A 22179-nucleotide genomic window follows, 5' to 3' on the forward strand; every position below is an offset into this window, starting at 1 on the left:
CTTCAGAAACTACGTTAACGAGACACGAACAGTTGCAGAGGCAACAAAGACACTGATGAGTTTGTCAATAAAGTTGTACCTGTCTGATGCCAGTTCAACTACTGCAATGGAGTCTGGGAATTGTAGTACTAATAGTGCGCACGCCAAATACTTGGAGGCTAATTCTGTTTGAAATGTGCCATAGGGTGACACGGCTCGACAGGGCAAGATATGTACAAAAAGAAATAAACAAATTAGGAAACAAATAAAATAGATAGTTTGATCCGCCACCACATGCAAATTGGATATTATTTACTGATTTATTGATTGTTTATTTTGCACATGCATACTATATATACCCAGATTTAATTTACTGTGCTGCAAAGTTAACATTTTGACCCACGACACAAACAATTTGTTAACCGCTGCTTTAGGGAAGTGTCAGTCAGTCAGTGTTTGGTTGATGGACGCAGAGTCACGTGAGAATCCAACTGTGATCTCATTTTAATTTTCCAAATAGTTTGATAAATGACCAAACACCTGACTGAGCCAGGAGTCAGGATTACGTCTGAAAAACAGAACAACAACCTGCTCCGTTCCAGTCAAAATGGGGCCAGTAACTCAGAAGATAATGGTTCAGATCTTCCTCCTGTTGACAGAGATTAATGGCTTTGTAAACTGGGTTTATTAAGGTCTTGGATCATCTCTTTTTTTATTACCAAATACCTGCAATAAACTTATAAAGACTTTTTCACTTGCTTTTAGAAGCAATTAACAGCTTAAGTCAAGTTTTAATTAGGGTTACGGATGTTGGATTTGTTTGAAAAGTGCTTATGTTCTTTAAGGTAAAAGCCATTTTTTAACCTTCTGGATTATATTTTAACTTAGAAACACATCAGACTGATTGTGCTGTTGCACTGAACTATCCATTTCCAACTTTAAACATTTATTTAATTGATTTATTTAAACATAAATGAAGCTGGTGACATGAATCCTTGTTCATACATAGAACAGTACCTCCTGTACCTATGATCTAAGGTTATTTAAGACTTTTATTCACTCAAAGTCACCAAAACTTCTTCTTCTTTAACAGATTTCCCTGGTTAATCCAAACATACAGCTGTTAACATGCTGGTAAATCATCGTAATTACAGTTACGACTGCTCACCCATTCATTTGGATCTGAACCCGGTCGTATTAAACTGAAATAACTCCCCAGAGCAGTTACCAAGGCGGCCGCTGAGTGTAGAGACTTCCCTGAACAGACCTTCTTCGAAGAAACGTCTCATGCGTTTAGTTTTCAGGACGTCTGACGGTGAAGACGACCTGCAGCTGCCATCTTGAACCGACGCATAATGCGAGGCCTCCCAGACCGTGAACATAAGAAGCTTTCCCGCTCATTACCAACCCATCCAAGACTTTTTATGAAAGCAGCATTACTCACTCTTGCCACATCTCAGAGCTTATGTTTATGTCATCTTAACCCACGGTTAGGTTAGCCTGCGTGGAAGGAAAACCTATCCCGCTATCTGCAGACGCACCAGCAGCGTTCAGACAAAACAAATGTGTGTGTGTGTGTGTGTGTGTGTGTGTGTGCACGCTCTCTGCGGTGTTTTGGTTCCATTTCGTTAGCATGTTCCTGCAAACTTTTGATTTCCCCGTGAATCAGAAAAATCCGCCCGCGTTTGAGGAAACCGCTGCGTGTACGTGCTCGGGGGTGACAGACACACTTGTTGACAGCGAAACGCTATTATAACATGTTTATTGAAAACCTTTTTTGACAGCATAGTTTGTCAGGCACAGAGAGAAAGAGACTTAGAGAGAGAGAGAGAGAGTTGTGAAATAGCTGTTTTTCTTTCCCCCGCTGGGACGTGTTTGCCCAGAGGGGTTGTTGTGGTGGAATGTTACAGAGGATTCATCATGATCAGAACATGTACATCGCAACAAACCTATGAATTACAAAGAAAACAACAACAGAGAAAACACATAATGCCAAATGGTTAGTTCCACCTTTCTATGTTAGAAATACAGAGGGAGGAAAAAATAAATTATGCGGGAGTGGAAAACAGATTTTGCCTCACTACTACTGAACCCTGATGTGGAATGCAAAAAATGAAAGAAATAGACTGTATCTGAAAGAAGATTCGTACGAAACAGCTCAAACCTGTCGTCACTCATGTGCGACGTAAAAAAAAGAAGATTTCAAGCCATAAATTAATGTGGACGAGCTCGTCGCTGGGTCAGAGCGGCACGAACGGCAAACTCAGGAGACGGGATGAACCGCAGCGTGGGAAATTAAATATGCACGAGGAGGTGGAGATAATCATTTTTGAGATCTCTGGAAGGAAACGGGCGACACTCCGCTTCAATCCCAGGCTTAAATCCTGACTGTCTGCAGCTAAAAGAAAATTTTAAAAAAGTCGTCTAACGGATAGACAGATGAGGTCGGTGTCAGAGTAAAAAAAATAAAAAATAAAAAGGAAAAGCAGGGCTTCAAAATAAAATAAAATAAAATAAAACACAGGATCATCTATGCCAGGAGCGAAGCCTGAAGGGATCGACTCTACATCATCATCATCATCATCATCATCATCATCATCATGTTCTTCTTCTTCTTCTGGCTCTTTAATGAAAAACAACACTGAAAAGCAGACAGCGATGAATAAAAATACTCTCACCATAGGGAAAGCTTTTACTCAGCGTGGAAGAATAAATAAAACACCAATCCGTTTCATTAGATCCATCCAACCTTTACAGAAGTGCCTTTTTTGTTTGTTTTGTTCATTAAAAAAAGAAAATCAGTCTAACAGCTGCATTATTTCTACTGAGAACTACTTATTTATATTTATATATATATATATTTTGCTATTATACATTCAAAACATGATCGAAATCCATCTCCTTTTTGTTCTCCAGGCACTTCATAGACTTGGGCCAGAACTTTACCGAATACTGAAAGTTTCTGATTATAAACCAATAAAAACATGTAAATAATTTGGTGCCAATAACTTAAAAACGTACCAGTGTAGCAACAGATTTAAACAGCATTGTTTTTTTTTTTTTATTCCACACCTATAAGTACTTTCTGGGGTGATTTCACTAAGTACTAACGCAGCCAGATTCAGTTCGTACTCTGGATTAAGGCCGTTGCGAAGTAACGAGCTCTTCAGTGCCTCCTCAATATTAGCATTTCCCTTTTAGTGACTTCGCTAAGATAAAAAATAAAAATTAAAAATGACTGTAAACTTTAAGATTTGTTTTTGGGGGGAAAAAGAAAAGGTGGAGATACCCATTTGGCAATCCCATGATCCTTGGATGCACATGTAACCTACGCCGGCCTACATTCACCGTGCAGCTTTTGGTTCAGAGACCTGGTGGAAATAGACGTTTAAAGAAAAATAATAATAATTTGGCACTTTGTTCGATCGACAGGACTTGAAGAAGGACCCACCACAGACTCCAGTCGCCTTTAGCAAAACCAATATACACACACACACACACAAACACACATATATGTTTTCTTTTTGTTGCTGTGTGATTTGTAAGTCTCACAGCATGCCTTCATTTCAGTATTAATACTATAGAGCAGCGATAAAATCTCAAGCATCTGGGCTGGTGTTTTAGTAACAAACAAAAAAAAAAAGGGGACACGACAACTTTACATCTCTACAAGCCGCGCGCGGCTTGTTAGCATCGACCCTGTGACCTCTGAGAGCGGAGAGACTGAAGCCTTCAGAAAACACCTGCTAGAGAAAAAGAACCAAATAAAATAAAATACCACCTATAGCTGCTTGAAAATGGTTCTGGATCCGATCAGATTTCTTTTCTGCATCGTGACTCAGAATCATAGAGAACTATTTCTGGCCTGTTACTGGACTCAAAATCCCAGAATGCAATGCAGCAAAATCCCCCTTTTTTTTGATCCCTAGAATTTTACATCTGAATGTAAAAAGTTCTCTTATAACAGCTGCATTCTGGGAAATGTAGTTCACCACTCTAACATTATCGTTGAGTGGTTTCTGGCCTGTTACTGGACTCAGAATCCCAGGATGCAATGCAGCAAAACTATTTTTGCTTTTAAAATAAAAAGAAATAAAGTATTTGATCCCTAGAATTTCTTTTATGTTTGAATGTATAAAGTTCTCTGATAACAGCTGCATTCTGGGAAATGTGTCTCACATTATCGCTGAATGTTTTCTTGTAGTTAATTCGCCACAGACAGATGTTTCTTACACATCCCATTGATAAGTAGTGCGTTTTCTTTTAAGCAAATGTACCATAGTGTTGGAAACGATCCTGAATCAAATCAGATTTTTTTTTGCATCATGGCTCAAAATCACGGAGAACTATTTCCGGCCTGTTACTGGACTCAAAATCCCAGGATGCAATGCAGCATAACTATTGTTTGCTCCTAAAAGAAACCAAAGAAGATGAAAATTTTACACACACTTGAATTTGTGCAATGACGATGCATAAGGCGATGCTCTGGTGAAGGTCTCGTGACCGAAAGCTTAAAAATATTGAATATTGAAATTTTTTTTCTCTTCTTTGGATTCAGAATCTTGACAAAGACTCGGACAGCTGCATGGCTGGATGCTGCAAAAGAAGAAAGAGTAAAGTGTTTGATCCCTAGAATTTCTTTTACGTCTTAATGTATAAAGTTCTCTGGTAACAGCTGCATTCTGGGAAATGTAGTCCAACGCTATAACACAATCACTCAGCAGTTTCTTGCAGTTAATTCGCCACAGACAGATGCATTCCTACACATCTCATCGATAAAGGATTGAAGCGTGTTTTCTTTTAAGCAAAGGGTACCATAGTGTTCATATGTAACAATAAATAACAAATACTGGCAGCGAACAGGCTGCCTGGTTGCTCCTGTAGTTCATTAAACATCACAGACTGAGGTGTGAAGCAGCGTAAATAGGAGTATTATTATTATTTTTTATCAATAAAAAGGTTGATAAAGTTCACTGAAGGCTTCTTCTGATTCACAGCTAGTTGTTGTTCATGTTCAATGGTGCGGTACGAAAAAAAAAGGTCTGTGTGGTACAAGCGTCGCTATTTCTTGCCCAGCAAGAGTCAATCGTTGCTTTGATATTGCAAACGTCAACTTTTTAAACCAGAATTCAGACTCAGTGGAGAAAAAAAACAAAAAAAAAAACACCAGCTCACCAGTCCTCCTCCTCATCCTCCTCATCCTCCTCCTCCTCATCACGCTCACTCTCCAAAAAATAAAAATAAAAATTAAAAAAATCATCTCGGTGTCTGTCATACATTCTTAGTTTGCTTCTAATTGTAAACGAACCGATTGAAAAGATGGATGAAAGAAAAAAAAATAATGAAAACCCAGAGGATTCTGCCGGTTGTGAAAATAACGTTCTGTTGTAAAATAAGTTACAAAAACAACAAAAAGAAAGAAATAAAAATCTTTGCTTACAGTACTAAAATCCTAAGCTAGACCTTTCAAACATAGGAACCACATGTTAAGTCTATAAATATCTTTACAAATATACACGTTAATTATTCAAATAAACCTTTTGATTAAATGTTTTACACGTTCATGACAGTGTCTTCTAGATTGCAATGCTTCCATCCTAAAACAATATCTTAAAAAAAAAATTACTTTTTGTCTTTTAAGTACATGGCTGTGGACAGCAATATGATACATATTTGCATTTATATATTTACAATAAATCACTTTGTAGATACATAAAAAAAGAAAAAGAAAACTCCAAACCTCACTGTTATTACTGAATGGCCCTGAAACCCTCACATCTGATGAGGAAGTTGTTCCATGATTATCACAAAACTGGATTTTTTTCGGGAAGCTAAAATGTGACGTTACAGCTTTCGTGAGCGATCCCTCCGTGTGTCTCCGGAAGAGCGAGATTCACCGGGCTGATTCTGGCTTTGCTGGTGGATCTTCTGTCAGGTCACAAACTTTGCTTTTTAGCAGACGAGAGGATTAAAAAAAAAATTAAAAAAAGAAAAGAAAGAAAGAAAGAAAGAAATCCCCGCCTACTGGATCGCCAGCCGCTCGCTCGTCAACGCCCTTCATTTCCTCCTCTTACATCCTTTTTTTTCTCTTTTAGTTCAGTCTCAGGAGGTTTAATCCCAGTAGGCACGGAATGGTTTCACCCCACAGATTGTCCGTAACAAAAGACTGGCCCGAGTACAAAAATATAATTTCATTTCTGAAAAGAAGAACATGGTTCAACGGCAAAAAAATAATCCTTCACTGTTTTTTTTTTTTTTTTGTTTGTTTGTTTGTTTTTTTTTTTTTAAAGAGTCTCTTGAGGAAAAAAAAAAGAAAAAGTCGTTTAAGACCAACTGAAGGACTGTGGAAGTATTGCATGCTGAGTTTTTTTATTTCCATATCTTGAGGAGGCTCGAGTCACTGAGAGGTGAGCGTTTGTCACAAAATGTGAGAAGAGGTGAATGTCCAACCTCTCCACCCTCCTCCTCCTCCTCCTCCCGCTCCTCCCCAGCTCAGCTCTTATGTCCTGATCACCCCGTTACTGGGAAGCTGTTTGGGAAGACAGGGCTCGTCTGGCAGCGGGTCGTGGGCGAACACCGAGTCGTCTCCTGAGGAGCAGGTGCTGTTGGAGTCCTGACAGGTGGGGGAGTACTGCTCGAAGGGCACCGACAGGTCCAGGTACTCCTGTCAGGGGAGAGGTCGGAGGTTAGACGGGCCTGTCGCTGGTAGACGTAATGAACAGATCTAGTTTTAGGCTTTATTATTTTGCCTGTACGCCATTTTCCTTAGATCGACTGAATCTGTACTTATTCGGTAAAAGCTCAGTGGTGTTCATTGTGTCTTTTTTTTCCAGACTCGGCCATGTGCTACTTACTTTGCCCTCAAAACTAAGCTATTCAGATAATACACTTTACTCAAACATTTTCTCATATATTCTTGGATGATTGCCTAGGGCCCCGAGCTGGAAGGGGGGCCCCCCCCAGAGACAGCCGATATTGATCCATATCAATGATGATCAGTACATTTACATGCATGTGAAAAAAACTAATTATTGCCTTAATCAGACTTTAACTGGACAACTTGTAATCACTTTACTCCGACTAAAATCTGACCTCTTATTTTACGATTAAGACACCCAGATAATGAGATTGAAAATCAATTTTCTCCGGCATGTATACGCCTTAATTGGACTTTAACTGGCCTGTGTGCATGCTCCATAACCGCTGCACTGGCATATGAGCCAAGAAGAAGAAGAAGGTAAACAGAGCCAGTAGAAGAACCACCTGAGGAATAGCGCCATCTTATCTGCACCAGAAGTAGTGCGCACATGATGCATGAGATTAAAAAAGCTGATCTATTATCCATCTGGTTGTTGCTTGAAATGCTGGTGTGCAACATGAATGACTCCTGTTTATTATATGACGTAATAGGTCAACCAGAAAGGGGCCATATTAACCTGCTGGTTACAACAAATTTGTGTCCTGCATTATGTCGATGTGTTGCATCTAACTGGTTAGCTAAATGTTTCTGTTTGCTGGCGTTGCTGGTGAACAGTAGGTTTGCAGGTAGACTTACATCGGTGGAGGTCATTGATAAAACCCGGTCGTGGTCTTCCACCAGCTGTCTGAAGGTCGGCCTCTGTGACGGCACCGCATGCCAGCACTCCCTCATGATCATGTACCTGAATGTAAAAGTTCAGTCAGTCTGCAGCTCATCCAGTAAAATATATCACCAAGGAATGGGTCTTATTCAGTGTCTAAGCTGAACTATATATATTTATTCATGCAGACACGTACAGTTCATGGGTGCAGTTGGCCGGTTTGTCCATCCGATGTCCTTCCTTCAGCAGTTTAAAGAGTTCTTCTACCGGGATTCCCGGGTACGGAGACCCTCCCAGGGTGAAAATCTCCCACAGCAACACCCCATAAGACCACCTGAAAAGAACACACATGAAGTTAACGGCAGAACGGCCAGAAGTCTTCTCCACATACCGATCGATCTGCTTGGGTTAGATATCGGATTTTAAATAATGTCAACTGCACTCAATTTAAAAAACAATCTATTTGTGATTCTTATAGTTTCTGACAGTGGGTCAATGATTGTAAAAATCAATGCTTCTTCCCTTAAAGCCAGAAATAAGACAATGAATGAAGTAAACAGGTCAGAAAGTGATGAGAGAGTGGTTTATCTGGCACAGAAAAGGGCTGAGTAATGATTTTTATTTCTTCCAGTCGTTGATCAGGTGAAGCATTTCATCCTGACTGAGCTGTTTTTTGTTTTTTTTTAAACTCTACCACTGGAGTTTTCTTGCTTTCTATGTAGTGAAGCAATTTCTTCATGCTGAAGGGCAAAACCAATTCTCTGATTCCAAAACTTTTTGTCTGAAGCTCAAAAATATAAATCTGTTAAACGAGTCCAGCAAAACACATTAAACTTTAACTCCAACTTTAAAGTTACAAAGGGAAGAGTTGCAAACAGGAGTTGGAGAATGGACGTGGGCAACAACTTCTGCAGGAACTAAGTATGAAGAAGTGTTTTCTTTTTGTCTCTTTATCTTTATCGTGCAGCACAGGCTCAACACAGGACAGTGAATAGAAAACCTACTCTACAGGATTCTACAGGATCTACAGTTCAGCTGTCATCAAACCCAGAGTCTAAACCAAGCCATCATCCCTCCTTCATTCTCTCTCGGTGGCAGCAGCCCGACTGAACCGCTGCATTATCCCTAAACGGCAGCAGAATGAGGGAAGGTAATCAGATAATGGGCAGTCTATTAACCCACTGTACTATTGTTCGGCCAGTGAATCAGAATGAGACCCCCCCTCCTCCTCCTCCTCCTCCTCCTCCCACTGTGGCGCTCAGTTAGCCTAATCTAATTATCCACACTCCGGTCCAGAGGGCGGAAAACAGCCAACAAACGGCTGGTTCCAGCGTCCAGACACAGAGAAGGGAAACAGAGGACTGTGGTCAAAGAGAGACGTCAACATCCAGAGCGGGGGGGGGGATTAAATCAGCCGATAACAGGACAGAGTAAGAACCATTATGGTGGCGATGTTTAGACTCAGAAAAAGGTCCAGGATTAGTCTGGCTCGGCCATTTGGATTTCATTATGGGTTGTAATTCAACCACAGATTTAAAAAATCCCCGGAATGCAATCAAATACTCCAACAAGCAATCGTGTTGTAAACAGATTCAACGCCACAGACGATGTGAACGACCAGGTCACAGCTAAGCACCGTTTTGCCAGTCCGGTAAATTCTTCCCGCTTCACTTCCAACAACGCCGACTGAACATTTTCGCAGAAATTTCACCGAAGTAACTCAACATTTATGATGAGGAGGACAGAAGAGGTCACGATTAAGATGCAAGGCTATAGCGTTTGGGTTTGGGCTGACACCGTAGCTACAGCACCAGATTGATGCCGAGGTATAAACCGTGCATAACTCTTCTTTCCATCACTACAAATGATCTGATTGGATCCGCAGATCTTCGCAGGAGCGTAATCAGGAGTGACACTGGTAGTCTTTGTGTGGATGCATATTGACAGAGCATTTGCTACTTTCCCAAAGCCGCCCCAGCATCAAGCCTAATGCTTCCCCGTAACGACACTGAATTGATTTCTTGGTTTTTTCCCGATGCATAAACTCTCATCTTTAAGCTCCACGGCTGCTTTCAGGCCTCATCCACGTTCCCTGCTTTCCATCAGGTTGCCGTGGAGGGTCAGACAGATTTGTTTAACTGCTGCTTTTACGGGCTGACATTTCTGAAGCTGCCCAAAATAAAATCCTCACCTCTGTGACACTTGAAAGAGGGAAAAAAAATTAAATAAAAAAATCTAATGGCCACAAAAAGACCTGGATACACAGACTAAATAAGCGAAGTCACCGTGTCACCTGGAGCCACGGTGATATCGCTGACTTACAGGTGGACTAATCTGCAAAAAGAAAACGTGTGAAAGGTCAAGAATCTAATAAAAATAGCTCAGAAAAGTCGCTGCCAGTTGCGCCTCTACGGCTGTAAATGAAGTTGCAGCAGAGTCTGAATTCTGGTGTCAGTTCCTCGCTAATATGTTTGATTGCAGGTGAGTGACAGATTCTTTTTAATGGGTTTCAATTGAAAAACCATCGCTGGGTCAAAAGTCGAAATCCCCCGGGGGGGCGTGTGAGAATAAACTGGCTTCAGAGCGACTACTGTATAAAGGGGGGAGGAGGAGGAGGAGGAGGAGGGGGAGGAGGGGGAGGTTTGGCGGGAGGATCGACTCTGTAATCCAGACCTGCTGAAATAACAGAGCGAGCTGATTCTCCCCTCGGCCCGTTCCCAGTCTGGTGTAATCACACGGCGAGCCGGTGTTGACAGGGGCCCGTGTTTGGCTTGGATGGCTGCGCTGGGGACACAGCGTCTGGCTGCACCCGTATGGGGGGGTAGGGGTGAGGGGGGGAGCGGACAACAAGAGCAAGAGGTTTTAGCGGGGGGGGGGGGCCGTTACTGAGAGGCAGACTGACTTTGTGACCTCCTCGCCTCGACTCGATCGCAGCCAACACGGAAGCAATCAGAGGTCGTAAAAGGTGCGTTTGTCTGCGCCGCCTTGACTCCTTTGATCCGTTGAAAAGGGGGGGGGGGGCTGCCCCGAGGGAACACCTTGCGATAAATCCGCTGACCCTCTTATCTCCTCCCGCTCTCGGGGGAGGGTTGGATTTACACCGATAAAACAACAGTAAGATGTCGAGGTGCTCTGTTGAGTTTCTGTCTCTTTTTTTGATGTCGTGTCGGGAGATTAAAGAACAAACGCGGAGGAATGCGGAGCCACCGATGCACAAGAAGCTCGGGATTATGAAGCGAGTGCAGTCGGCGGCGGGGTAGGGGGGTGTGGGGGGTAAGGGGGGCATATTTGGAGAGGGAACGCCGCGATTTTCATATTCACACGCACAAACGCGGCGCTTGACGTTAACGCGCTCAGTCACGATTATTTCAACACCCGGATTCCTGGAGAGCACGGCGGCTCCACATGAGCGGGCCGACGGCATGTGACGGCCGGTTCGTGCAAACTCACACATCGCTCTGGTGCGTGTAGACCCGGTCGAACAGAGCCTCTGGAGCCATCCATTTCACGGGCAGGCGACCCTGGAACAATAAAAGGTACAACAGAACCGCGTCAGTCAGCAGAACCGGTCTGTGCAAGAAGAACCAGACCAGACACGGTTCAGCCTCGACATTTGGAAACTGAAACCGATTGATCGTTATCAGTATGAAAGTATTCAGTCACATATTTAGATTTTTAATAATGTACTAATTAGCTGATTGTACTTTGTAACCTGGCTGTGACATTGAGCAATAAAATCAAATCAAAGCCATTAAGCGTGCGATAAAGCTGCAGATAACACACGTCCCCTGTGCAGCAGACGGAATATTTTCATGACGAAATGCAACCTGCTGGGACGGCACGACACTCACGTTTGTGGTCTTTTTGTAGTAGTCTATATTGTGCACGTCTCTGGCGAGACCGAAGTCGGCGATCTTCATAACGTTGTCCTCCGTCACAAGGACGTTCCTGGCCGCCAGGTCTCTGTGGATACACTGAGGACGGGAGAACAAACACGTCAAACCCACGCACATTCGGCACAATAGTTCGCACGCGTGCAGAGACGCAGAACTCAACACATGAAGCCTCTGTAAATGTTGCATCACATTCAAGAAGATCTAATCCAAGACTTTAACTAATATCTCCATTTTCTAAAAACAGCTGACCTAGCTGGAGCACATTCCCTTTTTTTAAACCTGAAATGCACTCAAAATCTTATTTACTACATTCTCCTTCCTTCTCACAGTGTATACAAGTTCATTCTGAAGCGAATGCAGCATCAAGCATGGAGGCTGACCTTCTGCGAGGCCAGGTACTCCATGCCTCGGGCGACCTGGTAGGCGCAGGACACCAGGTCCTTGAAGGTGAGCTGCTCATCTGGGATTTTACAGGTGTCGAATGAGTAGTCCATGCCCGGGGGCCGACGCGCCCTCAGGTACTCCCTCAGGTTGCCTTTGGAGGCGTATTCGACCAGGACGTACAGAGGACCTGCAACAGGGAACAGAGTCACTTTCCGGTCACCTGGTTGGTTAACACCTGGTTGGTCAACACCTGGTTGCTCCTCGTCTCTCCTGCTTCTAGAGGCCTCACCGTCCTGCGTGCACGCTCCCAGCAGGTTGATAATGTTTTTGTGTTTCCCAATCATCTTCATCATCTCCATCTCCGACACCAGGTCTGACAAGTCTTTATCCGTGGCGTCATCTGAGACGAGCAAAGGAAGATAGAAAGATACGTCAGTTCTGATGAAGGCAATGAATGAAAATGAGGATAAATCAGCGATCACCAACCTTTCAGCATTTTCACAGCGACAGTGAGGGGCTTGTTGGGCTTCTCCTTGTCGATGCCGACGGCCTCAGCCATGACCACCTGACCGAAGCAGCCTTCTCCCAGCGGTTTACCCAGAGTCAGCCTGACACCAAAGCAAAACTGTTTCACAACTCGTGCGAAGGAACAAATTATAGCACACGGCGTGTCTTTCGGGTAAAAATTCTCACCGCGTTCGAGGGAACTCCCACTTGGGGTCGGAGGGCAGCTCCAGCTCCGAGACGTTGGCGAGCATCGGCCCGTCGCTGGACGACAGGCGGGCGATCCTAACCAGGGGCGTGTTGGAGTTCATGGAGGAGTTGGAATCCAAGGACACCTGCTTGGGTACAAAATAAGAAAAAATGTTATAGTCTCTGAAAAGGGGCGGGGAGATGTTCGTTTAAATAAAGACACAGAGGGAAAAGAGAGAGCCTAACCACAACCTTTAACAGAGAATATTGCTTATGTTTGTTGTGTGAGAGGATATTTAAATGATTAATGTTTCATGTGTGTAAAATCCTGTGAGATGCACAAGGTGAGAACAAAGATCCATCAAAATAAAGCGCAAATATACAGTATTTAACCCTTGAAAACTGAACAAATCATCGGAGATCCATTAAGGCTTGTGGCTTTGAATTACCGTAACTCACAGTAGTTTGCGCAACTTGTGCATTGGTGAGTTATGGTAATTCAAATATGTCTTAAAAGGTTAAAACTAACTCTTCCTTGAAAGGTGGTGAAAATGTTTAAGCTCTGGTTTGTTGAGAAACTGTGTCGAAGAAACTTCAAGTCGACCTTGGTTCGAAGTTTTTTGAAGAAACGTTTCCCCGACTGAATGAATGAAATCTGGAGACTTTTTCGGAAGCTCCAGACCGCGCACACCTCACATCTCAACGACCGAATTTTCAGAGCCCCCTCGGTTTCTCTGAAAAAACAGCTTGAGTCCTGCCACCAGCGGTGACTTTTACAAATAGCCGGCCTGTGGCGGCACACAAGAGGAGGCAGGAGGTAACAAAGACGAATGGAGGAGGACGCAGAGGTGGGATGGACATCTCTATCCGTCAGCCAGCTCCATTTCCAGACTGGCGGTCCTGCCGCTGAGCCCGTGGGCCCCGACGTCCTCCCACCATTTATCTGACGGCTGGGGGGAAGCTGATGGCTCCGGCCCCGGCTTTTATGATGGATCTGTTTGTGTCAGAGTGTTTGCCAGCTAGGCCCCTATAGGTGGGATCCCTGAAACAAACATGTCCACTTACCAGACGTCTTGACTGGAGGAAAATGAGAAAAGTGCTGGGAAAGCTCAGAAAAAATAAATAAAAAAGAAGAAGAAGAAGAAGCCCTGACCACAATTTCAGAGGCATGAAAAGTAATATCTGATAGAACATGCCAGGAGGTTTACTGGAGATTTACTCAGAGTTATGAAAAAGAAAGGAGAGAACCGGGAGATTAGCTTTACAAAAACGAAGCAAAGATTACAGAAAAATGCAATAAGAACTTTCCCCGCGCTGCCTTATAAGACCGTTTATATGAAGGCAGCAGAAATAGAAAAGACTTAGAGGCCACAATTAGAGGCTCGCTCAGAAGATGGGGGCGACTACGTGATATAACCGAACAAGACCTCTTTATGCAACAGGGGAAAATACACTCGTTTACAACCTTTCAAAGCCCCGCTTTGGTTTTGTGTGTTTGTCTTCCAAGAACTGAAACGTGACTTTCAAGTGACACTTTTTCTTTTTGAAAAAGAAAACTATCTTTTTGCATTTTGAACAGCGCAACCCTTCAATTATGAAGCAGGAAGGCTGGAATTTTGCACATAACAACCATAGAGTGGCTTTTGTCCGGCAACACAGCGGGAGTCCAGCAGGGTGGAGCTGGAAGGATAATGACAAACTGCACTGTGAGTTAGACATTCAGAGCTAAGGCAGCCATTTCTAGTGTTTATGCTGAGGTAAGCTAACCCGACGCTGACTCTAGCATCGTATTTATCTCTGATTTTGCTTTGGTTGTGTCGGGTCCATTCTCCCGTTCGAATGCGACCGTGGACTCGGCGTGAAGGGGTCCCTCCTTCCTCCGGCAGCGACGCAGCTGCTCCACTTTATGTTCCTCCCCAAACAGTTGAGGGGCGAGTGTGTGTTACACAGAGAGTGAAATCTAAAACTAACACTGACAGTCACAGGAGGGCATAAATATCCCCTGCGCTGAATCTGCTCCAAGATAAATGTGAACACATGTCGCCATCGCGATGCCTTCCAGCATCCGGGCAACAAACGGGAGAGGGGAAGCTCCGCGACAGATACACGTGGAATGACCTTTTGTATTTATTCGTTCTGGAGCTCGCATGCGTTTGTTCAATCCTTCTCTCAAATCCACCTACTTCATTTGCATCATTTTAACTATCTGCTGAATAGACAAGGAGGGAGAGAAAGGGGGAATAGTTTTGTACGAATCTTGTATCTACTTTCTGTTACCTGTCTCTTGAGGGGGAACTTGGACAGTTTTTGCACGGGAGGCGTGGGCAGGGTCTTCTGCGTGGTCATCCTCATGCGGCAGAGGACGATGATGACCACGGCGAGGATGAAGAGCACGCAGCCCGTCACGTAGATGAGGATGTCGGCGTAGTAGTCTTCCTTGTCGGGGCTAACTGCTTCAGGAAGAGGAGGTCATTAGTCAAAACAAACAAACAAAAAAACATGTACAGGATATTGTTTCCTGGAGTAGTTTTTCTTAATGACGATTAAGACGTATCGCTTTGCTCAGTAGCACATTTCTCCCGGATGGATATTAGGAAGAGTTTCTCGATGAAATTACATCCATAAATCAAAACAGAAACACGCCAGAAAGCGCATTCACTTTCTGGGTTGAGACAGCGAAATAATCCGCGTGTAGTTTTATCTACAGCAGGTAATTGCACCTGTGAAACGCTTCTCCCCGGGGAGGTAATTATTGTCTTGAACACGGAACACAGAAATACCTTCAAATTGCCTCGTAGCCCTGAGACATTCGAAACAAGACGATGTGCTCCGATTACAGAGCGTCTTTTGGGTGGAAGGGTGGATTACACGTTCGGGTTTGTTCAATTACAAAAAGGGTGACGGCGTAATTTCGACGTAACTCTACGATAATGCTGCGCAATTAGAATGAATGTTAAAGACTGCGCCGCTGAGCAAAACGTCACATTGTAAAAACAGGAGAAATGATTGTTTTGTGGGGTTTATAACATTTGTGGGTAATAAATGGGGGAAGGAATGGAAGGCCCCCGTCGAGTGGAGAGGAATATACCTGGAAGCACCGTCAGCCAAGCAGAGTGGTAAGCATAGCCGATAGAGTTCCCTGCCAGACAAGTGTACTCGCCCGCATCCTCAAAAGACACATTGGTCAAGAAGAGAACCTCTAGCTCCTTATCTGTAGTGTTAATACCAGCCGTCTGTGGGAGGAGGAGGGGGAGGAGGAGGAGGGGGAAGAGAAAGAGAAAGAGAGGAGATATCGTGAGCCCAAAGCTTCTTAAAAGGAAACACCAAAATACACCCAGCAAGGAAAGGACAGGACTGAGGGTTTAAAGAAGCCAGCCGTGCCGTCTTATTATTTTTCTTTCGTTCGTTCGTTCTTTCTGCCGGCGGCGCCACCACCAACACCTGAAAACACCCAAGCAGCACCTCCACCTCCACCACCACGCTGCAGAAGAAGCAGGTTGGTTCAACCCAAGGCCACAGGACTATTTCTTAAAATCACATTATTTTAAACTATTTCATCAAACCAGCTGTCCACAATTCAGAATAACCCTTATTCTAACATTCTGCTATAGGCTTCCTCCTTTTTAAGAAGCCTATTTCTTTTTATTTCAGGGTCAGTAACAGACACAGAGTCAATGTTGTTGTTTTCTAATCTTTGGACTTTTTTTGTCATTTGCAACAGAACCTGTGAATTGAAATTGAACCACCGCACAGTTTACCTGGTGCCAAAGCAAACCAGATTCCCTCACCGCAAGGTCCCGTCTGCAGAAATCGTGTTGAGCAACCTGGAATTTACAGTTAAGTGTTTTTATTTCCCTGTATATGTTTAATCGAAAGCATGTATGCATGTGTGTTTCTTCAAGGAGTGCCTCAAGGATCTATCCCGGGTTCTCTTTAGTTTCACCTAAACACCTTGCGTACCTGCAGCACATCTTAAAATGAAACTAAAAAAAAAAGCATCCCTGCAGTTTTCCCCTCTGACTAATGTCTGGTGTGATGACCGGTAGGGGAATTTGTTGTGGCTTGGTAGAGGGTAAGATGGAGTACTTGGACCCCAGGCCTCAGTAATGAACACTGACATTCAGAGCCAGTTATGAATGCTGCATGCTTTCATATAAAAGCACATTAATATAACTGGGGAATGCACTTCCAAGGAAATCGATACCAGTCTGCACTGTGAGTATATGCGGGCGGTTAGGTCAGTGGGGGTTTTATACGTGTGTATTTTGCATCAGTGTGTGTGGTTTTGTGTTAAGGTTTGCGGGTGCGTGCATGAGGGTGAACCTCCTGAAGTCATTTCTGTAATTAACAGTGCGACGTTGGTTTGTTATTGATTGGAAAGGAAGACAAAGTGGCACTGGGAGTTAAAATGAATGATTGCAACTAGCCAACATGAAATGTGAGCATCTGAACAGAAGGCTTTGTGCGTATGTGTGTACACTACATAAAGATATGCACGTGTGTTTATCCCATCATGGAGCCAGCGAGCCGATCGAACCCACACCAGGAAGAAGAGAGGCAGAGATCTGCGCAGCAGAAGATCGAATGTGGGGAAGGCGCGCTCGCTCGGAGCTTCAGGATTTACCTGGTTTGCGTATCTTAAGCCAGAAAGCGTTTTCCGACTTCCCTACAAAGTTTGAGGCACGACACCAGTACTTCCCGGCGTCTTTCTCTGTCACGTTGGACAGTTTCAACTTACTGTGGGCTTCAGTGTGTTTACTGACAACACTCTGCAAAAAGGAAACAAAAATAAATAAAATTGAGAGGCTCGGTGACGCCTTCACGGGATCCTGCAAGAACACACACATGTGCACACACAAATATTCACACACATGTTCACGTATACAATGAGGCACTGCCACAGAAGCTGCACCCATTGATTATGCAGACCTGATCAATTTAAATGACATTAGACTCACTAACTGCTGGGTTTGCTTCACACTGAGGCGCAGTAAGAGAAGGGGCCCAAAAAGGAGCGTAATATGGCTTTGAATACACACACACAGACACACACAGACCTTGAAATATCCACTGAACTCAATAACACAAGCACAATAACAAACATTTTATGCACAGGCACTGTAACAGGGAAATGGCTGATTTTAGCACTGAACACTAAAAATGACAAATATGACATTTTTTCTCATAAATGAAACACTAATATTGCAAAATGAATGATTTTATTGCATCTTGGCTGAGAGATTGGAAAAATGAAGTTATAATGGAAGTCAATGCGACATTTTTGTTACAAAATCTGATGCAACACAAAAACTAACAATGCAATCAAGTCAATATTTTAGATAATCTTGCCCTGGCCATTCATCATTAGTTTTTTCATGTTTGTTTTGTTTTTTATTCTGTAAAAACAACAGTGATTTAACCAAACAGGAATTTAAAGGGTTAAAATTCCTGAAAATGATTGAATTGTTGTAAGTTTTCCAAGTCCTGAAGTGGTTTAACAGATTTATGCAGAATAAAAAATGTAATCAGTTAAGTTTTAATAGCAGTTTTTGGACATGGACGTTTCTGTCCGCTAAGGTTACAAGAGGGTGGTAAATTAAACAGATGCCTGACCGTTAAAATAAATTAAATTAACTGCAGCAATCATAAAAGTTAATATTATGCTCATCTGATATTTGTTTTAGATCTTATTTGTGGTCGCTGACAAACAAGCAATTGTTCGTATTATTGTGGAGAGAGCCAGGCTGGTAGTTCACCCCTGCTTCGAGTCTTTCTGCTAAGCTAAGCTAAGCTAAGCTAAGCTAAGCTAAGCTAACTCTAGCTGCGTTACTTACTGCAAATCGTCAACATGTGATGTATGGTACATATTGACACAGGACACAGTCTCTTTGTGAGATTAAAAAGTGTCAAACCTGTACGATCACACACATCAACACACATACTAACACACGCCATCCATAGGTAGATTAAAGGCACTACACTATTAAAGTGTGTCAATCTCCCTAAAGTGTGTACGCATAAACACACACCAACCAAGCAACGCACGCAAACACTCACACACATGCCAGCGCACGGTTTGCTGCTCCTGACAGGCTCTCAAGTGGAGGAGCTGCTGCTAAATAATTAAACGGGCAAAGCACATAAAAGAGAAAACATATCATGTTTTATAGTTGCTTAATGAACATCCAGGGCTCGGCTCCAGACGCCCCTCCCCTCCTTTCCCTCCTCACGCGGGGCGACTCGCTCATCGTTAACTTTTTTTTTTTTTTCCAGGCATCAAAAGAGCAATTCAGGCATTTCTTACAAAAAAAAAAAATCATGCATGACCCCCCCACTCCCCCCCATGTGTTTAACTCGTACAGTATATGCCACACATGAGAGGGAGCATATCATGTCTGAATGAACTGTGGTGGGCCCGGAGACAGAGAGGCACACAAATCTCTGTAAATACTGTTTCAATTATGTGGTAGTCGAAAATAGAGCGTGGAGCCGCGGTCTGGGCTGTCAAACCCCCCCCCCCCCCCCCTGCCCCCACGCTCCTTCTCTTTCTTTATGTTGGCCTGTCTTTCTCCTCCTCCTCCTCCTCCTCCTCCTTCCTACACTCCGTCTTTCTACTTCATCCCTTTATCTCGGGGACAATTTACATCCTCCTATACGTCCCGCGACATCTAAATAAAAACGTCACCACATTAATGTTCAGGATGCGGCGCGCGAATGGTTAATTAAATAAAAACATATTCTTTTTTTTTTCATTTCTTTTTTTTTTTTAATCTGCCTTCTGAGAAAACTGTAATAAAATTGTGATTTAATTATCGCTTCTTCGGCACAAAGAAAAAAAAATGAATGCCTGCTTCAGTCCATTTAATAAATCATAGGATATTTACAAAAATTAAAAAAGGCTAAGCTAAGCCGAGCTAACGGGGACGATGACACAGAGCTGCAAATCTAAAACACACATGTGAGAGTGGTGTCATTTAGATTCCCATCTAAATCTTTTTTATTATTATTATTATTATTATTTCTATGCATTGAACCAGAAGGAAAAACAGAAAAAAATAAGCAGCAAAAATCAAGTTGAAAGATAATTGAAATATTCAAGCTTTTCATTCTAAAACTGCTTGTAACTTGAGATTTGATGAATATATTAAAACGTGAGTCAAAAATCCAGGTAAACAAAAAAACGACACGTCCATGTCTGCTGCTGCCCTTCTTTTTTCCTCTTTCTCCAATTTCACATCTTATTTCCTTCTTTCTTTCTCACCCTCCATCTTAAACCAACCCTCTGTCACACGTTCTCTCTTTCTCTTCTTTCTCCCTGCTGACTTTGCCCTTCCTTGTGTTCCTCCACTCATTTTTTCCATGGCTTTTTTTGGGTGCCTCTTCCCTCCTTCTCTCCTCCTCCTCCTCCACCTCCTCCTCTCCTCCTCCACCTCCTCCCTCCAAACCACGCGACGCAGCACATCTGACGGCACCGGCGGTTAACAGAGCCCGTCTCTTTCTCTCTCTCTGCATTGCCGCCACCGCAGCAGTTAACTTAGTCCAAACCAGATGTTTGTTTTATTCCCTCTCTCTAGCAGCAGCAAAAAAAAAAAAAAAAAAAGAAAGAAAAGAAGGGGAGGCCAAATGAGAAAGCAAAATCCCTCTTGTTTTTTTGTTTTTTGTTTTTTTTTATTTGGGAGTCTTCCTCTCCTCACCCCAAATCACAAAACACGCCTCGCAGTGGGTTTAGGGTGTTGTCCTCTGTTGGCGAGGAATGTTTTCTGTTCTATACTCGAATGCCAACGCTGTCTGGGGAGGAGGGACGAGACCTCCGAAGACTATCCGACGCCTTCCCTGCTGTATTGACTTAACCTTTATTTTCCTAAACTTTTTTAAAGGGAAACAAGACGCCGCATCAGTAGTCAGCATGTTTACATGCAAGTGAAAAAAACTAATTATTGCCCCAATCTGACTTTAACTGGACAACTTAAGTGCATGTAAACACATTACTCCTTATCTGATTAAGACATCCAGATAATGAGATTGAAAAAATCTATTTTCTCCGGCATGTAGACGCCTTAATTGGAGTTGAACTAGACAACTCGTCTGCGCATGTTTCACAACCGCTGCACTGGTGTATGACCCCGGAACAACAATTACAAGAAAAGCCGGTCACAGAAGAAGAAGGTAAACAGAGCCAGTATAAGTACCGCACACATTATATACGAGATTAAAAAAGCTGAAATGCTGATCTGCTGCATTAGTCTCCAGTTGTTTATTATATGACAAGACACATATCGCCACCTAGTGTGGAGGAGGAGGACATGTTCCCGTCAGTTATTTGATTTTCTCCGTTGCATGAAAACTGGGACAAGGACAACATTCAGAAAGTCAAAATGCTCGATTAAGCTGTGTCACAGTTACCCTGAAAGGTAATCTGATTACTCCTTTGGGCGGTGGAGGACCTCCTGCGTTAGGTGCAGGTCTCTCTTAGCTTGACTGTGCCGTGCTGCGACTAAATCGTATTTTTGAAGTTAGAAAGGATTTTGTCACCAGCAGTGGCAATATTGTTTTTTTTAGTATCATTATCTTTAAATGACACTACCTCTAAATAATGGTGGTATTTCCAGCTGGAAAACAAGCATCTCTCTCCTCCCTCCACTGTTGTTCACGTTTGTGTCTTGTGTAACTTTAATCTGATTCCTGGTTTGGAAAAAGATGAACCAAACCGTATCGAATGTATAAACCCCTGAAGATGCAAGTCAGGTAGAAACAGGGATTTCACAGTCTTGGATGCTATCCATTAAACCCTGTGGATATTTGGTTGATATTTATATTTATGACAATTTACGTCTAAAATCTTCTGTTTATTTTCAGTGTAATGTCTATAAGACACTGATATGATGAGCCATAGGAGTACATATAAGAATCCTAATCTATATTCAGTTGCTATGGTGCCAGCTGCCATAGCAACTGAATATTAAAAGAATCAAAAACAAAGATGCACCTTAAATTAGGACTGAATTTAGAATAATATACATCACATCTAAACTCAAACATGCACCACACTTAAAACAGACCCCTATACTGTGAGTCATAGCAGTACTGTTGGGTTAAACAGTGTATATTTCTATCTGCTGCACCACGTATATGAACGTGCACTCTTCAAGAAAGGAACTTTTCAATCATACGCTGCAGTGCCAGGAGCCCGAGGGCCCCACAGACCCACCTACTGTAACAGCTCATTAAACAAGACATTTAGGAGACATTAATTATGAGCAAAAATGATCATAGGTTGAGAGCTACCGCGGGCGGCGGGACCCGACACCCGTTAGGAGACGTGAGGCTCACCTTCAGGATGTTGACGAAGGGGATGCCGTCGGGGCCGAAGCGGCTGCCGTTGACCTCGATGTGTTTGAGCCACTGGATGTGCGGCTGGGCGTCGCTGTAGACCTTACAGTGGAACTCCACGTCGCTGCCCACCACCACCGTCTGATTGGCTGGCAGGCCTGCCTGGAGGATGGGCCTGTGAGGCGAGCGCTCTGGGAGTGGAACAAATCGCGGAGTCATTAGCATGAATTATGCAAAGATAATATTTCCTCCGACAACTCTGTTAAAATCACCCGCGCGTGTCAATTAATTCGCCGTTTACACAGAAGGAGAAGTGA

General features: G+C 43.2%; 1 protein-coding gene across 7 annotated transcripts in view; it reads right to left on the bottom strand.

Moving 5' to 3' along the window:
- Positions 1-1724: 1724 nt before the first annotated feature.
- The window catches only part of fgfr3 (fibroblast growth factor receptor 3), a 69639-nt gene continuing 49184 nt past the window's right edge, over positions 1725-22179 (bottom strand). For 2 of the 7 annotated variants that reach the window (XM_047610877.1, XM_047610871.1), the window contains exons 7-18: positions 21863-22053; positions 15621-15765; positions 14810-14985; positions 12533-12681; positions 12326-12447; positions 12129-12239; positions 11836-12026; positions 11411-11533; positions 11010-11080; positions 7756-7893; positions 7535-7640; positions 1725-6643 (exon numbers count right to left, since the gene is read on the bottom strand). In XM_047610877.1, coding sequence (XP_047466833.1) covers positions 6479-6643; positions 7535-7640; positions 7756-7893; positions 11010-11080; positions 11411-11533; positions 11836-12026; positions 12129-12239; positions 12326-12447; positions 12533-12681; positions 14810-14985; positions 15621-15765; positions 21863-22053 — 1688 coding nt within the window. In that variant the 3' untranslated portion in view covers positions 1725-6478. Of the gene's footprint in view, positions 6644-7534; positions 7641-7755; positions 7894-11009; positions 11081-11410; positions 11534-11835; positions 12027-12128; positions 12240-12325; positions 12448-12532; positions 12682-14809; positions 14986-15620; positions 15766-17156; positions 17302-21862; positions 22054-22179 lie in introns of all 7 variants that reach the window. The other 5 variants (XM_047610875.1, XM_047610873.1, XM_047610876.1 and 2 more) reach the window with 5 other exon arrangements.

This window comes from Mugil cephalus, chromosome 17 (assembly GCF_022458985.1).
Source record: "Mugil cephalus isolate CIBA_MC_2020 chromosome 17, CIBA_Mcephalus_1.1, whole genome shotgun sequence".
NCBI lineage: Eukaryota > Metazoa > Chordata > Actinopteri > Mugiliformes > Mugilidae > Mugil > Mugil cephalus.